Source organism: Elaeis guineensis, chromosome 3 (genome assembly GCF_000442705.2).
Source record: "Elaeis guineensis isolate ETL-2024a chromosome 3, EG11, whole genome shotgun sequence".
NCBI lineage: Eukaryota > Viridiplantae > Streptophyta > Magnoliopsida > Arecales > Arecaceae > Elaeis > Elaeis guineensis.
The window spans coordinates 100841043-100862184 of NC_025995.2; the positions used below are offsets into that span (position 1 = coordinate 100841043).

General features: G+C 44.4%; 1 protein-coding gene across 1 annotated transcript; it reads right to left on the bottom strand.

Moving 5' to 3' along the window:
• Positions 1-13788: 13788 nt before the first annotated feature.
• Positions 13789-16909, bottom strand: LOC105041416 (uncharacterized). The gene is made up of 3 exons (XM_073254150.1): positions 16533-16909; positions 16390-16456; positions 13789-14473 (listed from the first exon to the last, which is right to left on the bottom strand). Exons 1-3 carry the CDS (start codon positions 16869-16871, stop codon positions 14469-14471), a joined length of 411 nt encoding a protein of 136 aa, XP_073110251.1. The 5' UTR covers positions 16872-16909; the 3' UTR covers positions 13789-14468.
• Positions 16910-21142: the final 4233 nt, after the last annotated feature.

A 21142-nucleotide genomic window follows, 5' to 3' on the forward strand; every position in this document is an offset into this window, starting at 1 on the left:
CTTCAGGCCGCCCAGAAGCTCCTAACTTATCCCGCTCCTTCCCTTCCTAATCTTCTGAGGGAGCAGCTTCTTTTCAACATCGGCCTGAGCCCTCAAGATCCAGCAAGTACTTATCTTTTCTTTTCTTGCCTTCCTCTTCTTCTTTACTTTTTCCTTCCCGCTCTTTTCTTTCTCTCTTCTTTTTTCTCTCTTTTTTTTTTTTTTTTTTTGGACTGATCGGTGCCGCTTCTTCTTTCTTTTTTTTTTTTTTTTTTTTTTAGCAATGGACGCCGAAGCAACGCGGATGCTCGCCAAGGGAATGAGAGCTCAGAAGAGGAAGAGCGCGACGGCCTCCGGATCGGCGAAGAGGGCCAGGGCGGAGGAGACGAGCTTGGCTGCGCCCGTCCAGGCGGCCCCGGCCATCGACATTCCTTCAGATGCCGAGCCAGCGGCCCCCCGGGCTTCCTCGAGGAGCCCGCCGACTGGGGCTCCCGCTCCGGAGGTTCGCCCCACGGAGGCGCCCGCCGCGGGGAGGAGGAAATCGGTGGCTCGCAGGGCGAGCAGCCACCGAGCTGCTGCAGATGAGTCCGTCTGCTCCGAGGGGGGATCGGAGAACCCCTTCAACGACAAGGACCTGATCAGGCGGCTGCTCGATGGCTGCATCCTGTCCGATGTCGTGGAGAGGATCGACCGCGCCGATCCCGAGCAACGGGCCTGGGACTCGTTGGGGTCCTTCCTCGAGGTAAGCGGATGTTTATCTGCACAGTCACTCGGCCTTTGTTGTAATTCTCTATCCGTCCTCGCAGATTGGGCACCAGCTCTTCGCCTATGTCGAGGCGACGAGCCGCATGAGAAGGGACCTCCTTCAGGCGGAGGAACGCCGCCAGGCCGAGGTTGCTCGCCTCCAAGCGAAGACGGCCGAAGTAGCCGCCCTCCAGGAGGCCCTGGAGAGAGCGAGGCAAGCCCGGGAAAAGGAGAGACAAGCCCGGGAAGAGAAGAAACGAATCTTGGAGGAGTCGGTGAGGAAGGCGGAGGCCGAGGTCGCCCATTTGGTCGAGCAAACTCCAGTTCTGGTCTCGGAGGCCAGGGCCCTTGCGGTGGAGGAGTTCAAGGCTTCCGCGGAGATGAGGGAACTGAACGTCCAGTTCGGCCAGGAGGCGTTCACTAAGGGGTTCGAGCTCTGCCAAGAAAAGGTGGCCAGCAGATACCCCGACCTCGATCTCGGCTTTCTTGAGGAGTCTGAAGACGAGGCCGGCCCTTCGTCCGCCGCCACCGCAGTCGCAGCCCCCGCGCCGAGTTCTCCACCTCCTGCCCCTGAGGTCTGAGACCTCTGATTTTGCGCCCTTGTTTTGTCGCCATATTTCCTTTCTGTTTGTCTTCAAAATTATTCAATCAATAAAGTCGAATTTCTTGTTGTGGATGGCCTCTCCTTCCCTCTCCTCCTCCTTTCTGCTTTTCTTCTTGTAATGAGTCGATCTTTGACGCTTGCACCTTCCAATGGCAGTGCCCTGCTGAAGCACTCCCCTTGCCCCTGGGGGTCCCGCTGAAATCAACTATCCAGCGGCTGAAAAAGGAGGTCCTCCACCTGACGAAGAAGTTGAAGAAGTCGGAAGGCGAGCTCCGCAAGTCGAGAGAATGCCATTCCGAAGCCGCCGCTGAGGCCGCCCACTTTAGGAGTCTCCAAGTGAAGGCAATCATGGATTACAGCCGGAGGAAGGAGAACTTCACAAAGGAGCTCGAGGAATGCAAGAAGAGCACCAGCGACCGAATTTGGGCTCAAGAAGCCAGGATCAGCGCCCTTAAGGTGGAACTATCAGCTGCGAAGAGGAAGATCGGCCATCTGGAAGGAAGCTCATCCCGGCTCTTGGCCCGGGTTGATGATGAACAGAAGTGGTCGCAGAAGGTCTCTGACCTCCAGAAGCAGCTTCAAGACGCCGAGATGAGTCATGACGTGCAGCGGGCCAGCTGGCGCCGGCAAGTGGAAGAATACAAAGGGAGATTCCGGAAGGCGGCTGACGAGGTCGTTCGTCTCCAGAGGCAGCTGGTTAATAGGGCGCAGCTTACCTCCGCCCAAGATACCGAAGAGCTCCAAGCCCTGAGAGGCACTGTCGAAGGGATTTTTGTCTCCCTTGGGGAGAAGACAGCCGAGCTGCAACAAGTGAAAATCCAACTAGCGCTTGAGCGGAAGGCCGTCGCGGACGCAGAGGCGGAGTCCGAAGTTTTGCGGAAGCGGCGTCGAGAAGCGGAGGCTGAGAGCCAGCAACTTCGTCAGGCGCTCCAGGATACGCTGCGGAAGAGGGAAGAACTAGAAGAAGCAATGGAGAACCTGAGGCAGTCCTGGTTGAGGGATGGAGGTGATAACCCTAGGTCGGAGGGAGCAGGGCCTCCTTAGAGCTCTTTTGTCTTTATGTCTTATCATGTAGTTACTTTCCTTTTGTCGTTTTGTCCTTCTTTCCCTGACCGTCCTGACCTTGTAGTTCGTATATCGGAAATGGAAAAAAGAGCGTTTTGTGTTACTTTGTCCACGCGTGGCACTGATATTGTCGTCTGTTGAACCTTTCTTGTCGTTTGGCTTGTTTGACGTAGATGTCGTCGTGGGGGGGGCTCTTTCCTTTCATCCGACCTTGTTACGCGGCCGAGTTTCGCCACCATTATCAACCCTCGCTGCAGAAGTGGCGAATGGAGCCCGACTTCCGTAGGAGTCCGGACGAAGTCTTCCTTGGCGTAGGAACCCGGCTCCCGTAGGAGTCCGGGTGAAATCTTTCTTGGCGGCGGAACCCGGCTCCCGTAGGAGTCCGGGTGAAGTCTTCCTTGGCGGCGGAACCCGGCTCCCGTAGGAGTCCGGGTGAAATCTTCCTTGGCGGCGGAACCCGGCTCCCGTAGGAGTCCGGGCGAAGTCTTCCTTGGCGGCGGAACCCGGCTCCCGTAGGAGTCCGGGTGAAATCTTTCTTGGCGGCGGAACCCGGCTCCCGTAGGAGTCCGGGTGAAGTTTTCCTTGGCTGCGTAACCCGGCTCCCGTAGGAGTCCGGGCGAAATCTTCCTTGGCGGCGGAACCCGGCTCCGGTAGGAGTCCGGGTGAAGTCTTCCTTGGCTGCGGAACCCGGCTCCCGTAGGAGTCCGGGCGAAATCTTCCTTGGTGGCGGAACCCGGCTCCCGTAGGAGTCCGGGCGAAGTCTTCCTTGGCGGCGGAACCCGGCTCCCGTAGGAGTCCGGGCGAAGTCTTCCTTGGCGGCGGAACCCGGCTCCCGGACTCCTCGAAGTCTTCCTTGGCGGCGGAACCCGGCTCCCGTAGGAGTCCGGGTGAAGTCTTCCTTGGCTGCGGAACCCAGCTCCCGTAGGAGTCCGGGCGAAATCTTCCTTGGCGGCGGAACCCGGCTCCCGTAGGAGTCCGGGCGAAGTCTTCCTTGGCGGCGGAACCCGGCTCCCGTAGGAGTCCGGGTGAAATCTTTCTTGGCGGCGGAACCCGGCTCCCGTAGGAGTCCGGGCGAAGTCTTCCTTGGCGTAGGAACCCGGCTCCCGTAGGAGTCCGGGTGAAGTCTTCCTTGGCGGCGGAACCCGGCTCCCGTAGGAGTCCGGGCGAAGTCTTCCTTGGCGGCGGAACCCGGCTCCCGTAGGAGTCCGGGCGAAGTCTTTCTTGGCGGCGGAACCCGGCTCCCGTAGGAGTCCGGGCGAAATCTTTCTTGGCGGCGGAACCCGGCTCCCGTAGGAGTCCGGGCGAAATCTTTCTTGGCGGCGGAACCCGGCTCCCGTAAGAGTCCGGGTGAAATCTTTCTTGGCGACGGAACCCGGCTCCCGTAGGAGTCCGGGTGAAGTCTTTCTTGGCGGCGGAACCCGGCTCCCGTAGAAGTCCGGACCTTCCATTTTGCTCGAGCCGGCGCGAGGTTCTCCTCTCGTTACCAGCCTGGCTTGTGGAGGCGCGTTAGGGCACTGTAAGGCCTCTCCCCCCTCCGGGCCTTCAACTTTGCTCATGTCAGGACGAGGTTCTCCTCCTGTTCCTGACATGGCTGTGGGGGCACATTAGGGCGTTGCAAGGCCTCTCCCCCCATCCGGTCTAAAAGAACCAGGCCTTTGACTTTGCTCAAGTTAGGACGAGGTTTTCCTCCTGTCCCTAACAAGGCTGTGGGGGCACATTAGGGCGTTGTAAGGCCTCTCCCCCCATCCGGTCTAAAAGAACCAGGCCTTTGACTTTGCTCAAGTTAGGGCGAGGTTTTCCTCCTGTCCCTAACAGGACTGTGGGGGCACATTAGGGCGTTGTAAGGCCTCTCCCCCCATCCGGTCTAAAAGAACCGGGCCTTTGACTTTGCTCATGCCAGGACGAGGTTCTCCTCCTGTTCCTGGCATGGCTGCGTTTTTGGAGGGATCATATCCAGTCATAATACATCCACGCTAGGTGGGAGGGACACGTTAGGCAGAAAGAAAAGTAGATTCAAGGCGAAATAGTAAGTGATACATTTACAGTTTTCCTGCTCCTCCTTGAGGCCCTCCGGTGATGGAGTCGATGGTCCCGATGGGAGGTCGGTCCCCGGGTTGGTCCTCCCTTTTCTGCGGTTCAGGCGGTGGGAGAGCTCTTGGCTGGTCTCCTCACCCTCAGGCCTGCGGCGGATGAATCTGTCGAGTCGACCTCGCCGAATGAGCTCCTCGATCTCGTCCTGGAGCTGGATGCATTCCTCCGTGTCGTGGCCGTGGTCGCGGTGGTAGAGGCAGAACTTGTTGGGGTTGCGCTTCCCGGGGTGTGTGCGCATCCTCTCCGGCCTAGGGAGCTGCTCCCTGACCTCCATCAGTACCTGGGCCTTCGAGGCGTTGAGGGGGGCGTAGTTGCGGAATTTCCCTGGTGGGGAACCCCGCCGGAACCTGCTGTCCGGGCTTCTCTGCCTGCATGCCCGGGGTGGAGTATGGACGCGCTTATGTCCAGGAGGGGATCGGGAGCGAGGCCGGGCTTCCTTTGGCCTCTTCTCAACTGCGGGCTTACTCGAATCTCCCGCCTGACGCTCCCTTGCTGTCTCTTCGTCCTTCATTTTGAAGGCTTCTTCCGCTCGGGCGTATCCTTCAGCCCGAGCCAGTAAATCAGCAAAATCCCTGGGGTACTTCTTCTCCAGGGAGTACAAAAGATCATTCTTCTGAAGGCTACCTTTCAGGGCGGCCATGGCAACTGACTGGTCCAAGTTCCGGACCTCCAACGCCACGATGTTGAAGCGGTTGACGTAGGCCCGTATGGACTCCCCTTCCCTCTGCTTGATGTTGATGAGGGACTCCGAACCCTTCCGGGGACGCCGGCTGCTGACAAAATGGGCCACAAATTGGTGGCTCATTTGATTGAAAGAAAAGATGGTACCCGGCTTCAGAGTCGAGTACCAGTTCCTCACTGCTCCCTTCAAAGTAGACGGGAAAGCCCGGCACAAGATGGCGTCAGGAGCGCCGTGAAGCAGCATCATCGTTCGGAAGGCCTCCAGATGATCAACCGGGTCCGACGTCCCGTCGTAGCTTTCGAACTGGGGAAGCTTGAAGTTCGGCGGGATCGGTTCCTGCATAATCATTTGGGAGAAGGGAGGGTCAGTGCAAATATCCTCACCGTAAGCGGGGGGCGTGTGACGGAGTTCTTCAATCCGCCGGTTCATCTCCTGGAGCTTCCGGTCCAGGAAATCCTCTCGACTTCGAGTCTCGAGGGTCCTTTGGCAGAATGGGGGCAGGGATCTTCCAGGGGTGGAGTCGTGATCCGATTGAGGGCTCTCTACCCTCGGATTCGTTTTCCCGGGAAGGACGGGGCGGCTGGCCCAGGTGGCCCGCCCTGCCGCCGGGTTCTGGCATTCCGGAGATGCCCTTTCCGGATGTGCCGACGCCTGCGGTTGCTGCTGCTGCATTGCTTGTACGGCTTCGACGAGGCCTCTGACCTGCTGTGCCAGCAAGTCAAATTGTTCCGCGCCGACCGCCGCCGTCGGAGGGGGAGGAGGAGGAGGCTGAGAAACTGGAGGGGAGGCCGGAGCCTGAGATCTGGCCGCGGAGGCCGTAGACCGCCGGGTGGACGCCTTGCGCGGAGGCATCGAGTGTCGATCTCGTGAAGGGAGGTTAGGAGCGGGTGACGAAGAGACGGTCAGGGACGGCTCCGTTGAACACTCCTTTAAGAACAAGGGTGCTGCGAAGACAGCCCCTTCCTCTAGCGCCAATCCTGTTGGTGCAAAAATCTGCTTGCGCCGGAGAAGCTGGAGTCGGGGAAGCCGCGGTCGCCGTCGGGACCAGCAAGGGAAGTCTAAACCGGAGGTGGGGTTGCTCCGGCAAGACCCTCCGACGCTCAAGTCAGTTCTCTGCCTCAACAAGAATGGAGTGCTCGAATGGGAAATTTAGCAGAGTTTTGAGATAAGAGATGAGCTTAGAGAATAACGTATCTGAGTCCCCCTTTTATAGGCGGAGGGGGCAACGGATTGATGGCGACACCTGTAACCGTCTGGTAGTGGGCCGCCTGTGGTCAGGAGAATTTATTGCGAGAGGTAGTGGAGTGGAATCGTGGCCATTACCGCAGCTCGCCACGTGGAATCAGTTGCAGGGAGTGGAGCAGCGCCCGTTGTCGTGACTTGCCAGCGGATGGGAGAATCGCCCGGTATCCGTCGCAGGAGGTGGAGCAGGTTCGTGGCCGTTATCGTGGCCTGCCAGGGGGTAGTGGAGCTGTGCGGAATCCGCCGCAGGAAGTGGAGCAGGGCGGCGACGGTTACTGCGGCTTGTCAGGGAATGATGGAGCTGTGCGGAACCCGTCACAGGAAGTGGAGCAGGGTCGTGGCCGTTTTGGTGGTTTGCCAGGGGGCACGGATCTGTTGAGTGAAGCTCGAAAACGGTCGGAGCCCGGTCTCTGTAGAGGTCCGGGAGAGGTCTTCCTGGCAGCTGGGGCCGTGGGCGGAGTCTGACTTCCGTGGGAGTCCGGGCGAAACCGTGCTGCAGGGGATGTCGGAAGCGGAGCCCGGCTCCCGTAGGAGTCCGGGCGGAGCTGCTCCGTAGCCGATGTCGGAGGCGGAGCCCGGCTCCCGTAGGAGTCTGGGCGGAGCCCTCTCGGAGCTGAAATTGCGGGCGGAACCCGGCTCCCGTAGGAGTCCGAGCGGAGTCCTCTGCAATCAAAGTTAGAGGTGAAGTCCGGCTCCCGTAGGAGTCCGGACGGAGCTTACCAGCAGTTGATACTGAGAGCGGGGCCTGGCTCCCGTAGGAGTCCGGGCGGAGCTGCGCCGCAGTCGATGTCGGAGCCCGACTCCCGTAGGAGTCCGGGCGGAGCTGTGCTGCAGTCGATGTCGGAGCCCGGCTCCCGTAGAAGTCCGGGCGGAGCTGTGCTGCAGCTGATGTCGGCGGCGGAGCCCGGCTCCCGTAGGAGTCCGGGCGGAGCTGCTCTGATGTCGCGGCGGAGCCCGGCTCCCGTAGGAGCCCGGGTGGAGCTGTTCTGATGTCGGCGGCGGAGCCCGGCTCCCGTAGGAGCCCGGGCGGAGCTGTTCTGATGTCGGCGGCGAAGCCCGGCTCCCGTAGGAGCCCGGGCGGAGCTGTTCTGATGTCGGCGGCGGAGCCCGGCTCCCGTAGGAGTCCGGGCGGAACTGTTCTGATGTCGGCGGCGGAGCCCGGCTCCCGTAGGAGTCCGGGCGGAACTGTTCTGTTGCCGATTCCGCCGAGGGTTTCGGCTGTGGATATTATATACCCAACAGGTCTGATAACTGAACCCAAGCCTTATCAAGAACAGGCTATGCCTTTCAGGCTACTAGACTCGTGGCCTATTAACCCCCTAAATGTGGAAACATCAGTTAGTACATCCAACCTCCATGGAAGCACTTCATAAGCAGTTGAAGAGGAGAGAGTCATTATTGCATCAATCAATTATGAGCATACATATAGGACCTTTTCAACATTGAAATTCATAATAAATATTTAGGCAGCATTTGGTGTCCCAAATGGGATCATTACTGTGATTTAAGATCACCAATGATTCGAATCCTGTGATAATCTGATCCCCAGTGATATAAGATCATGGCATTTGGTAGGCTATGGTCCAATGATTAAAGATCTCCAATATCTATAAGTAACTTGTTTAGTATTCCATATGAATCCAAGATCACTGATCATATAATACCAAGACTACTCATGATATATTCCATAAAAATATATTTATTAATCATATAAAATATATTATAATAAAATATTAATATATTTATTATAATAATAATTAATATATTCTATAAAAATATATTTATTAGTCCTATAAATTATTGATCCTATAAAAATATATTAATTATTATTATAGAATTAATATTTTTGTTTATACTACAATATATTACTTAATAATATAAATATTTATTTTGATTAGAAAAATAAAGCAAATAGAAGGAATATATTAATATACTTTTATCATATAAATATAAAGTACAATAAGATGTTTCTACTTTAATTTAAAATTATCATTGAATCGTAATATGACAATTATATGATTAATAATATATCATAATATAATATATATCATAAATATAATATATAATATTAATATAATACAATATCAAATATATAATATTGATATAATATATTATTGATATATTGATATATCAATTTTTTTCACTAGACTGAGAGACATTTTTGTCCTTAAATTTCAGCACAAGATCATTATCTGAAGGTGATCTGGATTCTCAACCTTAAGGATGGATATTCCACTATTAGATTGGATGGTGATTTGAAGAGTGCAGATGATTTGAAATCACTGCCACGTAGAATCATCATGACGCATGCAAATACGGTGATCTTATCACCTCCACATGCATCATCCTTGATCTTAGATGAATCACCTCATACAAAACACCCTTTTAGTTCATTTATACCCAGTGGCAGGTGGATTTGATAACCAAACCCAAGCCTTATCAAGAACAGGCTATCCCAGTAAGGGCTACCACATACTAACATGGCCCATGGACATCCCTAATGTGGAACCATAAGCTTGTACATCCAATCTCCAAGAAAGCCCTTCATAAGTAGTTGAAAAGATGCTATTATTGCACCTCTCTCTCTCTCTCTCTCTCTAGGTTGGAAAAATAGCTGCTACTTTCCTGTTTCACTTCGTTGCTCCCCCATCTCAAGCTCCCTTCCTTCAACATGCTAGTCCATCTTCTCACAACCCATGCTGCATTCTCTTTTGCTTTGCACTTAACTTTGAATGCCAGGGTGAAGAAAAAGTGATTTACAGTTTTTTAAAAATCAGAATTTTCAAAATATAGTGGATTAAAAAGTAAAAGAATTGATCCAGCAACTAAGTTGTTGCTCAAGTCAGAATGAGTTGGGGATCTTCGGCAAGAGATCTAGTACTAAATATATTTAGGCTACAGTAGAGTTGCATTGGATTTTCTGAGTATTAGATTGGCATTTCATGCTAATATCAAGTTCAATAAGTCTACCCTCTTTAACACAAGTTTTAACTTGCACCAGAATAGGCTCAAATAAGCTTGACCTGATTTGAGCACTAGATTAGGCTCAAATTAGCTTGACCTGATTTGAGCCCGATCCCACAAACCCTAGTTTTCAAATAGCTAATCCCTTTGATAACAATCACAAAAATATTGTGGCTTGAGTCTGGTTCAAATTAACCCAACCCAAATAGCATCAATAGAATAATTTATCTTTGTCAATATCATCCTTTTGGAAAGTGCACACTGCTGTCTGTATTCTATACAGTCAAAATAGGATCAAGCATTTGTCTTATACACATACATATGCGCATGTCTCCATATGCACGTGCATGTGCAGAGGATTTCTACGATTCAAGCTTCAACCTACTGGTGCAAAAGAAATCATAGTTTCTTTAAGGATCCACAGATTCCACAATATTAATCATGATCTAGAATGCCTACGATGTTAAAAAATCACGTGTTTTGGAGGGCATTTAGTTGTGCCTCAAATGGTCCAAAAATGGATAGTATTAATGGCTCCACATCATGTTTTCCTATCATGTTTCAGAATGGTTAGATCATAATTTCCAGCATGGATCCCAAAGTTTGTCTTTTATCCATTTCAACATAACAGAAACATTGATACCATCCATTTTGTGACCCCATACATAGGTAAATGACCTGCACATGTTTTGTGGTTTTTTAGCATTTAAGGTGTCATAGATGATGATAATGGTGTTGATTCTGCACCTAGAGTATGGGAACCTCCGATCAGCATAAAATCAACCATGCTCTACAACATTTAAAATGTCTCGAAACAAAAAATCAAAAAGTTTTAAGATTTCCTACCTCTTAAACCCTACTTATGCATCAATGGCCACCAATAACAAAACACCAATCTACTGACCTCATGTCGTATGGATAAACAGGAGTTGATATTAACCAAAATATCCTTGATGAACATCAGATCTTGACTGAACATTTTTGAGTTTCAAAAAACGATGGATGCCTAGAAACAGCTTAGATATCATGGATTCATGTAGTCTACAGATGGAAACATAACAGCAAAATAATAGTTTGCATCCACTATGAAGAAATTAGCATACCCCTGAACAATCAAAGAGTATTCAAAATTAAAGAGAAATCAGGCCTCAGACAAACTGACCCATTAGAGTATCTTTCTTCCAAATCCTTGAATGCTTGGTAAAGCACATGCCTTCCAGCTATGACAGCACTCTATAGACAGGCAAATATTCAAATATCCTCTGTGTGATATATAATAAAAGAGATTGCTCTAATAAATGCTTAAAGACAAGACAAACAAACCATACCTGATTGCCAAGTATGCTCCAAGCTGAGGACAACTGCGGAAGTACCTTTCAGATTCCTCATCAGAAACCTTTTGAACAGCACTTTCTACTCTAGCCTGCAAATTTTGATGCTGATAATCTCACACATTGTAAACCAACCAGATGGTAAAGAAGGATGTTGGATTTCCTTCTCTTTTTCCATCAGAATAGTTCAGCATATTTTATTAAGGACAGTGAGTCAATAACATGCCCTGGGCATGTTCTCCAGTTGAACCAACACATGGTGATGAATAACATACTGATTTTGACATCTATATAAGGTTATAGATTTTTACTGATAAAAGGTTAGTTATAACACAAACCAAAGATGACATAACTAGTTCTAAGCATCAAGAATGCGTTCCTTCTTTCATCAAGAAATCTATCTCTGTTTGTATGAAAGAAAACTAGAAAAATTTATACATACCAGGCAGGGTTTTGAGAAACAATAATCAAAAAAAAAAAAAAAAAATCCAAGCTTTCAAAGGAAAGCATTACTTATACTATCCATTTGATGCTATCATTATGAAATATTCTTCACCAAGTTCCTATCATCAAGTGCATCTTGTGACACTGCAAGCCTTTTCCTATCTTGTCTCACCACTAATATTGATGTTTACCTGTTTTCCTCATCTTTTATAAGCCTCCAAAGCAAATTGAAGCCTCTCTTCTTATTGAGAAAATCTTTGGCCTCCCTTATCTGAATCTATTTCCAACACTGTCAGTACTACTCCTAGGTTGAGTTTTAATATGCCTATAAAAATCTTCTCTTTTCTCGGTTCCCAGCAAGCTCCTCAGAATCTATGAGCATACTGATGTGCGCACGAGTCAATCAGGGCTGACAACCAATCCAAATTTTTGTGCTAACATAGACATGTAGTTAAATGGATCAACTCAACCTAGAGCCTGGGATCAACAATAACGTTGGCAGACGTGCTAATATGAAATCACTTTTACTAACAAGTTAACTACTTATTCTCTCTTACAGTGTCCTAAGTAGAAACATATACAAGAAGAGAGCATCTATAGAAAGAGTTCTTGTACCTGTCCATTTCATATTGTTTAAACTATCTCGGTCAATATCTGACAAAATAACACAAATCATAGTAAAAATAGTACAAAATAGACTCTGCATCACCGGGCAGTTAAGAGAATTCCAGTAGAAAAGAAGTGAGGCATAAGGATTTTCAGATAATTCTTGATCCTTTCAGCTTTCATAATTGGTATACCTAAAGAAACAAAACTGAAGTGATACAGAAAGATAAATGAATTTCAAATCTATAAGTGCCTTTAGCATCCACATATAATTTATAACAGAAATATGAATATGAATGAATCAGAAATTTAATATGATCAGTTTGTAGAACAAGACTAGCCAAACAAATCCTCGCTTACCAGCTCCTTTTAGCAGGACCATTCATGATGAATGCACAAACAAGAGGACCAAGTTCAGCATAATCACAACAGAATTTCAAGCACATGCAAATTTGCAGTTGATGAGACATTGAAAAGTGACAGACAACAAGTGAGGAAGCCAAGCAAACAACATATGGTTTTTCTTCCCTGCCAGAAGTCGATAGGGCCATAGCATTTGCCTCTCGCAAGCCAGCAGCAACTGCTTCATCAAACCACTTATGGAACTACAAGAGGATTGTGGCAGCAACAAAGTTTGCATATTAAAATAGAAGGGAAAAAAAAATGAAGCGATGATGGTTGAAATTTGCTCGAGTTTAACAAATTATTTAATACTTAATAGGTACAAATATTTAATATATCAGGTGAAGAATGAAGCTTAAATGTCAAACAATACACATATCTGATCTACATGGTCAGCCACCACTTGATCTTCAAAAAGCTCAGGAGAAATGCAGTTTTCCCTCAGTGATGAGATGTCAAATGATGGAAGTTTTCCAATTTTCACACACATCAAAGTGCCGGGATATGAAGGAAGGCTAAGTCCATACTTATTTATAATGGATGATGGAACAAATCTACCCCCTAGAAAGTGGGGGGCCCAATATTTTTGTTTTTTGGACAGAGCTTTGGAGAAGTTAATGATACATAGCCATAGTAACTTTAATGAGAGTTCGCTCAAGCTAAAATGAAGACCAACAATATACTTTTATCCATAATTAAGGTTTCATGTCGGATGTTAACCAGCATGTCAGGTTTAACTCCTCTGTTGATATCTCCCCCTTCGACATGCCATCCAGAAGGAATGCCAACAGAAACAATTGGCAAGTTTCTTTCAAAACCATTGTCCATAATGCTCAGTGAAGCAAGCCTTTGGATAAGATCATCTAAAGGTGACCTCAGTTGACCTAATTTTGTAAGGGTCAAAACTATTAGCCATAAATACATGTGTGAAGTAACTGCAAGCAAGTCTTATCCTGTCAACTACATAAAGAGATATGAACATACGATAATGCCAGGATGACATAGGAAAAAAAAGAAAAAATTAAGTATTCTCCAACTTTCACAATTCCTACACGTACATACAATCAAAGTAATAAAATAACCTGCTGATACCATATTGAGAGACAAAAATCTAATAAAAAGTAATGACAACTTTGGTTACCATGAAATAAGAAACACAATATTGCATCCACAACAAGGTCAGCGGACTTGGTACCGAAGCCCATGCTGGCCGACTGGCAGTATGGGTCGGTACAGGTCCATACCGGACCGGATTGGTGCGAACCAACACAGAGGAGAAGAAGAAAACCAAGAGGAGGACAAGAGAGAGGGGAGGGTAGAAGAGGGAGAGAAAAGGAGGGAGGAGAAGCTGCTGGAGGGCCTCCGACTGGCCGCCGTAACTGTTGGATGGCGCAATTACGGCCTCTGGTGCCACAGGAATGAAACAAGGGCAATCGTCCCTATTTCATGAGGGTTTTTTTAAAAAACTTCAATTACAGCGAAGCCGGCAATAATTTACCGACACAACCATTATTGGCTTCACTGTTTCTTAGATTTTTTAAAAAAATCCTCAAACAGTGAAGCCGGTAATGAATCTATCGACTTCACTTCAGTGAAGAAGGTAGATCAATTGCCGACTTTACTATTCATCTTTGTTTAAAAAAAGCCAATGAGTGAACAAAGACGGTCGCCCCTGTCCTGCAGCCATGGCTTCGTCAGTGCATTTTCCACCATCTGGTGGCCACGACGGCCATCCGGCACCCTTCTACAATCTCTCTGCCGACTGTGCCTCCCTCCGATACCATTGCTCCCCCTTTCTCTCTCTCTTTCTTGCTCGATTAAATATCCTATCGGCCAATGCTAAGCTGCAAAGGCCTCCGTGGCCCTCCGACGGCCTCAACGGGCCAACGCTGGCCTCTGACGACGTCGTCCCCTATCTCCCTTCTCTCCTCTCTCTCTCTCTTCCTCTCTTTTCCTCTCCCTCCTTCGGTATGCTGTTTTGCTTGGCCGAACCATCCTGGATTGCCGTCGGGATGGCTCGGTAATCCTTGATCCATAATAAGGTTAAAATCATCTGATAAATTATATGGCAGTTCTTTAACAGACAAGAATGGGATTGATAGTGATTCCAGCTACAAAATAAAATTTTAAAAAATAAATCATCATGGCCAAAAGCGTGTGGCGACATTGACTCACCAAGGACACCACACAGTACCTGGGTTACAAGGCCAGTGTAGATAGGTTTTGGGTGTGCCTTTTGCACGACAAACAAACAGTTTATATCCAAAGTGATATAGGTGACCAGCAGCTACCAGACCATCACCACCATTATTTCCTAGGCTGCAGATAGCAAGAATTCAACTATATTCACTTAGTTTGCAGACCTATTGATATAGTGATTTCATAATTATTACTTTGAGGTGTAGAAAAAGTTAACAAGCATTACACATTGAACATAAAAAAGTTGTTTCTAAGGTGATCGAACTATATTATACCATAATAAAGGACAACGGTTAAGAATATAAAATTATGCCAAAAAAATTACAGGCTCACTAATAGAAAAATACGATTAAGAAAAAGAAAAAAAGAGATGTTTAGAAATGATGCCTGTATGATTTGGTAATGGAAAAATATGACGTAGTCTACCATATTACCACAAAAACTAGTCAAACATGTCTGGAAAATGAGCAATAGTATCATATAATGCCAGACTAGCCATCAATAATATGTTAATAGGAGGGAACCACTTTTCCTCTTTGTGTATATACTACACAGTTTCTTTCATTAAGAACTATATATGTTTTGAACATTGGGAGAAGAATCTTAAATCTTCAAAGCAAATCTCATAGTTTAAGACGAACAAAGGAAGCTAGAAGCAAGAATAAAAGATGCAAGAATAAATTCTGATGGATGGAATTATACTAGCCTAACAAATACTTGAAAAGCTCCATTTACATATAGGCTATATCTATTTTGTTATCTAGTAAAAAGTAGATTTGCTTTAAACTTTCAGGTAAGAATTTTTTGAATCTTTCAAAGTAAACTTCACGGCTTAAGTTAAACCATGGAATCCTGTGATGAAGATGGGATTCACTAAACAGAACGTAAAATTATTTTGCTAGAATTCAAACTAACACAAGGAACAGGTGTAAGGGGGCAGTTGAAGCATGAATAGTGAATGGATTTAACATCAAATTTAATGATTCCTACTTTTGAAAGTTGAAATCTAGCCCATGCAATAAGATATACCTGACAATACACAACAATGCTATGAAAAAGTTGACATGGAAAGATAGATACATACATTAGGAGACAACAAGTTTCCAACATAGGCTACTGTTCATCACTTCCTAACTAGAACTGGATATAATTGAACCTGAATAGAAGATTTTTGCATCTTCAAAACACATCTTATAAACTAAGACGCGCAGAAGACCACTAAACACATAACCAACATATATTATGCATGATCTTCTCATTTATGTTAAAATCTTGACAGCCTATTTGGAATGATAATTCTATCCATCTTGAGAAGGTGATATAATGATGGCAAACCAGTAAGTTCTAGTTGCTAGATGAATCAAAACACATCTGCTGGTATCAGATCTTTTACAATGTCTGATGAGATGCCATGGAACCTGAAGGATCAGAGCCTGGACAGTTAAAGCACTTAGATTCATCATGGTCATCTACTGGTCCAGATGAAATGCCAACAGCCTAAGCGAGATGACTGATCTCTATCCTCACCTTTCTCAAGTGTCTCCATGCCTGCCTCTATGACCATTTGCATGGTCTCACATCTAGCTTATCATTATCCAAAGCTTAAATGTCACGAGATCCACATTAATCAAAAAACCTTTTATTCCCAACAACCAATGTAAAGATAAATTCTATAACGGAACTTAGGACACAATCTAATAAAAGAAGTTTGAAGGATATCATGTCTCCAACAATCAATCCCTTCAGAATAAGTATACGATCCTTTTTTCTTTTTTTTTTTTTCAAGGGACTCTTAGTTACACTACATAGTTTTATAGCAGCATCAACTCCAAGAAAAATGGAAGATATCAAAAAAGCCGTGAACTCAACAGAAGCAAAGATAGCAATTGGCAAATCAAGCAGAACCAACAATGACTTATTTCAAGCAAACTACCCAACTTAAAATTAATTCAATGGAAAAAGAAGTGCTTCTTCCTTGGTATTATTACATCAACCAACGTAGTAACCTAAAAAAGCCATGAGGATGAAACTTTTACCCCTACGATCCGATAAGGACCCCGTTATCTCCGCTATCGAGGTAGCCACGCTCAGTCCCACGAATTCCTGCACAGTAGAGAATAATTCGAAGAGAAACCAGCTAGATTATAAGATTAGGGGCAGAGAGGGAGCGGAACGGGACCATCAACTGTTCGACGCTGAAGTCACCAAGAGGACCCATGAGGATCTCGTCGATCACCGCCGCATCTTTCTGGGAGAGATACGATACCGCTTGGTCCCCCATCCCTCCTCCAGAAGAGACGCCGCGAGAAGAAGCACGCAGAGGCGAGGCGCCGGGTGAGACGGATCCCGGGCTTCTCAGAGGCCAGAGGTGAAGACGACAGAGCGTCGGAGATGGCCGGCCGAGGGTACATGGGGACGTAATCGGGGCGGCGGAGGCGAAGGTGGAGCAGGAGGAGGAGGAAGAGGACGAGGAGGGAGTGGAAGTGAGAAGTTTCGTGGGGAGGCAATGAGACGGCATGAGTAGAGATGCAAATGGATCGGATGGGATCACGAGTGACCTCGATTCGCTCCATTCTTTTGACGTGGGATTTGAATTGGATATTATATTATCTATTTTTAAATTTAAATTTAATATTTTATATTTAAATTTTAATCGATATTCGATCGAATAAAAAAAAAATATTCATCTTCATATCCAATGAATTCGAAGATATTTATGGTAATTTATTTTTCTATATCCAACTCATATCCACTTTATGTCTATCTCATATCTAAAAAAAATAAACAAGTAAAATAATTTTATACATATTATCAATCAAAATAAAATTACCAATTCAACATAGAACATAATTTATAAATTTCAGATTTATAAAAATCAAACATAAAAATAGAATTACAATTCAACATAGAATATATAAATAACCAAAATAATTTTATGTATATTATCAACCAAAACAGAATTATAAACATATATATTCGGGTATGGGTTCGGATATTACTCATACCCGTAGATTCGGATCGGGTTTGGATAGAAAAACAGCACTACCCATATCCTACCCATATCCATACTATAATTTTCAGATTTTATCCAAATCCGAACCCAAACCTGGTCAAACCCTATTTTTTGAGTTTGATCGAGTTTGGGTAGGGTGCATACCCATCGGGTTGGATTGATTTTGCCATCCCTAATTGTTGGTTCCAGACATGATTTAATTAAAAATTAGATTGAATCCATAATGAAAAAAAAATTGTCTCGTTGGATCATTTGGATCAGATCAGATCTATGTATAATCCAATCCCAATCTAAAACATTTGGATTCGGCTTGAACTCAAATTTTAGTCGGACTTTATTTGTATGATAAACCAACATATGCGAAGTTTATGATAAAAATAAATAAATATTATTTTATCTTGACTATTAATTTATAAGTAATTTCTTAAAATATCATAGTCAAATTGAGTAAAATTACATAAAAAATAATAATACTATAATAGTATTTAGAATTTTAATTCATTTATTTGTTCTATAGTTTATATATTGGATTCAATACTGAATTCATGATCGGATCGAATCGGATCCTAATTCAGTAAATCCAGATCTGAACCGAAATATTGAACGGATCTAATTTTAGAACCTAACCCGACCCTGTGGGTCTTTTAAAATGGATCAGATCATAAATCAACCAGACCCATTTGCAGTCCCAGGCATGAGGTGGGGTTTGGCCTTCACACTGTTCATAGTAGATAATGGGACAGGGTTGTATCTTTGGCACGAAATACAGATTCACTTTCGTTTGCACAAATCAATCGTTGGATCACAAACCGCACAGCTCGTAAAGCACTGAGAAATCCTTGATTCATCCACCTTAACAGCTCTTAAAGCGATCTGAATGATCCAACGATGGATTCGTGCAAAGGAAGGTCAATCGCTCCATAGCACGAAAGATACAACCCATCGACAATATTCCGATATAATGGTGTCCTACCATAGAAGGAATGAGTTTTTTAGTCATTTATTTTTTTTGTAATTCAGCATGTAATATTCCATTCAAAAAAGAAAAGAAAAGCATGTAACGTAGGGCTGGAATTGGGCTGGGCTAGGTTCTACCCCTATTCCAGCCCGGCCTAAAATAATTTTGCAGACTTAAGTCTGATTTTTTTGAAAAAATACAGGCCCGAGTCCGGGCTCGAGACCAACCTGAACCTTTATCAGACCGGCCCGCATCCAAATCCGAATCAGGCCCGAACCCAAATGGGCCTGGGCGAGCCTATTGTGGAGGGAGGGGATGAGCAAGGGAGGGGACGGTCGGAGGCAAGGGAGAGAAGGGAGGAACGGAGGGGGGGAGGTCGACGGCGGGAACAAAGGAGTACTGAAGAATGCCGCCTACCAGAAGGCTTCCACTGTCGTGCCGCCAAGCATCCCCTCCATCGAGACCTCCTGCGGTGGCATCGCGGCCGATGGCTTCGGGTCGTCGCCCAACACGCTGATGGAGTCCGTTTGAGACACCGTCCAGCGGGATCTGTTGCGGATCGTGAGCAATCTGAAGTTGATCTTCTTTCCAAGTCTCTTTCGGGAGGATCCGGGCAAGGCTCTTCGGGATTGGGTCCTTTGAGGCTGATGATCGGAGAGCTCCGCCACCATCAATGCCTCCGACTCCCCTCCACCGTAGCATTGTCTTCTGCAGCCAAGTCAGCCGCCGCCTCCACCTCCAGCATCCGCACGTCATCTTTTTTCGGCAGCCGCTCCCTCCGATTGAGAGGGAGACTTCCCACTCCAATTCCTTTTGATTGTACTAGAGTCCAGGCAAAGGCGGAGGAGAGCGGAAGGGTCGGGCCTGACTTCGAGCCCAGGCCGGGCCAAAGGTCTGCCCGAGCCCAACCTGAAAATAATCGGACGGAGTTTTCTGAGCCCGAGCCCAGCCTAAATAGTTTTGGACAGAGATTGAAGCCCGAACCGAAGCCGGCCCGGCCCGAGTCCACTTCGAGTCCTAATATAATGTAATTTGATATTTGCCAATTATTTTTTTGGTTGCCTAAAATAAATATTTTAATTAATATTTCAAATGTTATTTGCAATGTCACATCCTTAAATACAGTTGATATGTCGAAAAGTTTTTTTCAAATTTTTTATCCACCAATTTGATTAAAATATATAGAAAAAAATGCAAAAGTATTAATCCATCTTACCGCACATCGAGATAAACTTCATAAAAATAAATTAACTTTGGACCTTTACCAATATTATTATCATAACAAATTGATTCTTAAATTGTATCATATTTATGCTAGAAAATAAAATTTCTTATTGTTTGCTTTTCTATGCCATATTAGTTTGAATTATAGCATTAATAATCCACTAAAAAATATTTTATCTTATCTTATTTATTGTTGGCATGTTATAGAATATTGATTAAATAGTAATTAGTTTTGAGCCTGTGCATTGCGCGTGGGTTCTAGATCATATAATTTATTATTTTTTAAAATTAATTATTTAGTTTACTAATAAATAAGTAAAATATAATTCTAAAATCTATATAATAATAATAATAAAGTAATACATGGATATTAGGAGGTGGCATTCCGTGTTAACATATAAAATTAGAGGATAATCTTCCACAATGCCACATGCCAAGTTTTATTTTTTTTTAATATTTTTTAAATAAAAAAATATAAATATAAATAGTATGATAAAAAAATTTATCTATCTATATAATAATATTAAAAAAATATACGGATACTATGGATGGTATTTCGTGTTAACACATAAGATTATAGGATAATCTCTCGCAACATCACGTATCAAATTTTATTTTTTATATATATTTTTTAAATAAAAAATAAAAATAAAAATAATATGATAAAAAAATAATATTAAATGCAGCAACCTGATTTTGGAGGCCATCTTTAGAAAGAACTCTTAGAGATCCTTTTGATCTCATCATGAGATTAATTGATGAGAGCAATTTTTAATGTAAAATATTATCATTATTGTCAATTAAATCTCCACAACATGGGGGTTGAATGCTAGTTAATATCGATAAGCATTATATATCATCAATAATAGAAAAACTTCTTTCAAACAATATCCAGTCATTATAAAGAATAAATTCATGAAATTTAAAGTGGTTAATCTATGGTAAAATAATAGCTCATATATATCTGTCCATCTAAATTTTTAGTATCAATCTAAATTCTTGGCTACATACAATGGTAGTGGAATGAACGGTGAACAATCATCAATGATTTGTTAAACTCCCACTTAATTCAAATGAATGGACTTTAATTGCATGAGTGTAATCATAAGTTTTATGGGCTACAATACGATGCTTATGTCAAAGTTATGATCAAAATAATGCACTACAAGAAAACAGCCTTTTTGCGATGAAATTATTTACGATAAAAATATTTTCATCGTCAATAATACTATTTATGATGAAAAAATATTTATCACAAATAATTTATTATTTATAATAAAAATAATTTTTTATCATAAATAGTTGTGTATCAACGATGAAAAAAATTTTCATCTTAAATACCTATTATTTATGATGAATATTTTTATCATAAATAATATATTATTTATTTTAATTTTAAATTTTTAAATATTAATGATAAAAATATTTTAGTTATAAATAATTAAGTATTTACAATGAAAAATTTTTTTCATCGTTAATAATTTATTTACAATAAAAATATTATCATCGTCAATATTTGAAAAAATAAAAAATTTAAAAATTATTGATTATTTGTGATAAATTTTTTTATCATAAATAATTAAATTTTATCATA

Coding starts and splice junctions, on each gene's coding strand:
- LOC105041416 (XM_073254150.1), bottom strand. CDS start 16,871: ATGCCGTCTCATTGCCTCCCCACGAAACTTCTCACTTCCACTCCCTCC. Junction 16,457..16,532: donor TCAGCGTCGAACAGTTGATG/GTCCCGTTCCGC, acceptor TCTACTGTGCAG/GAATTCGTGGGACTGAGCGT.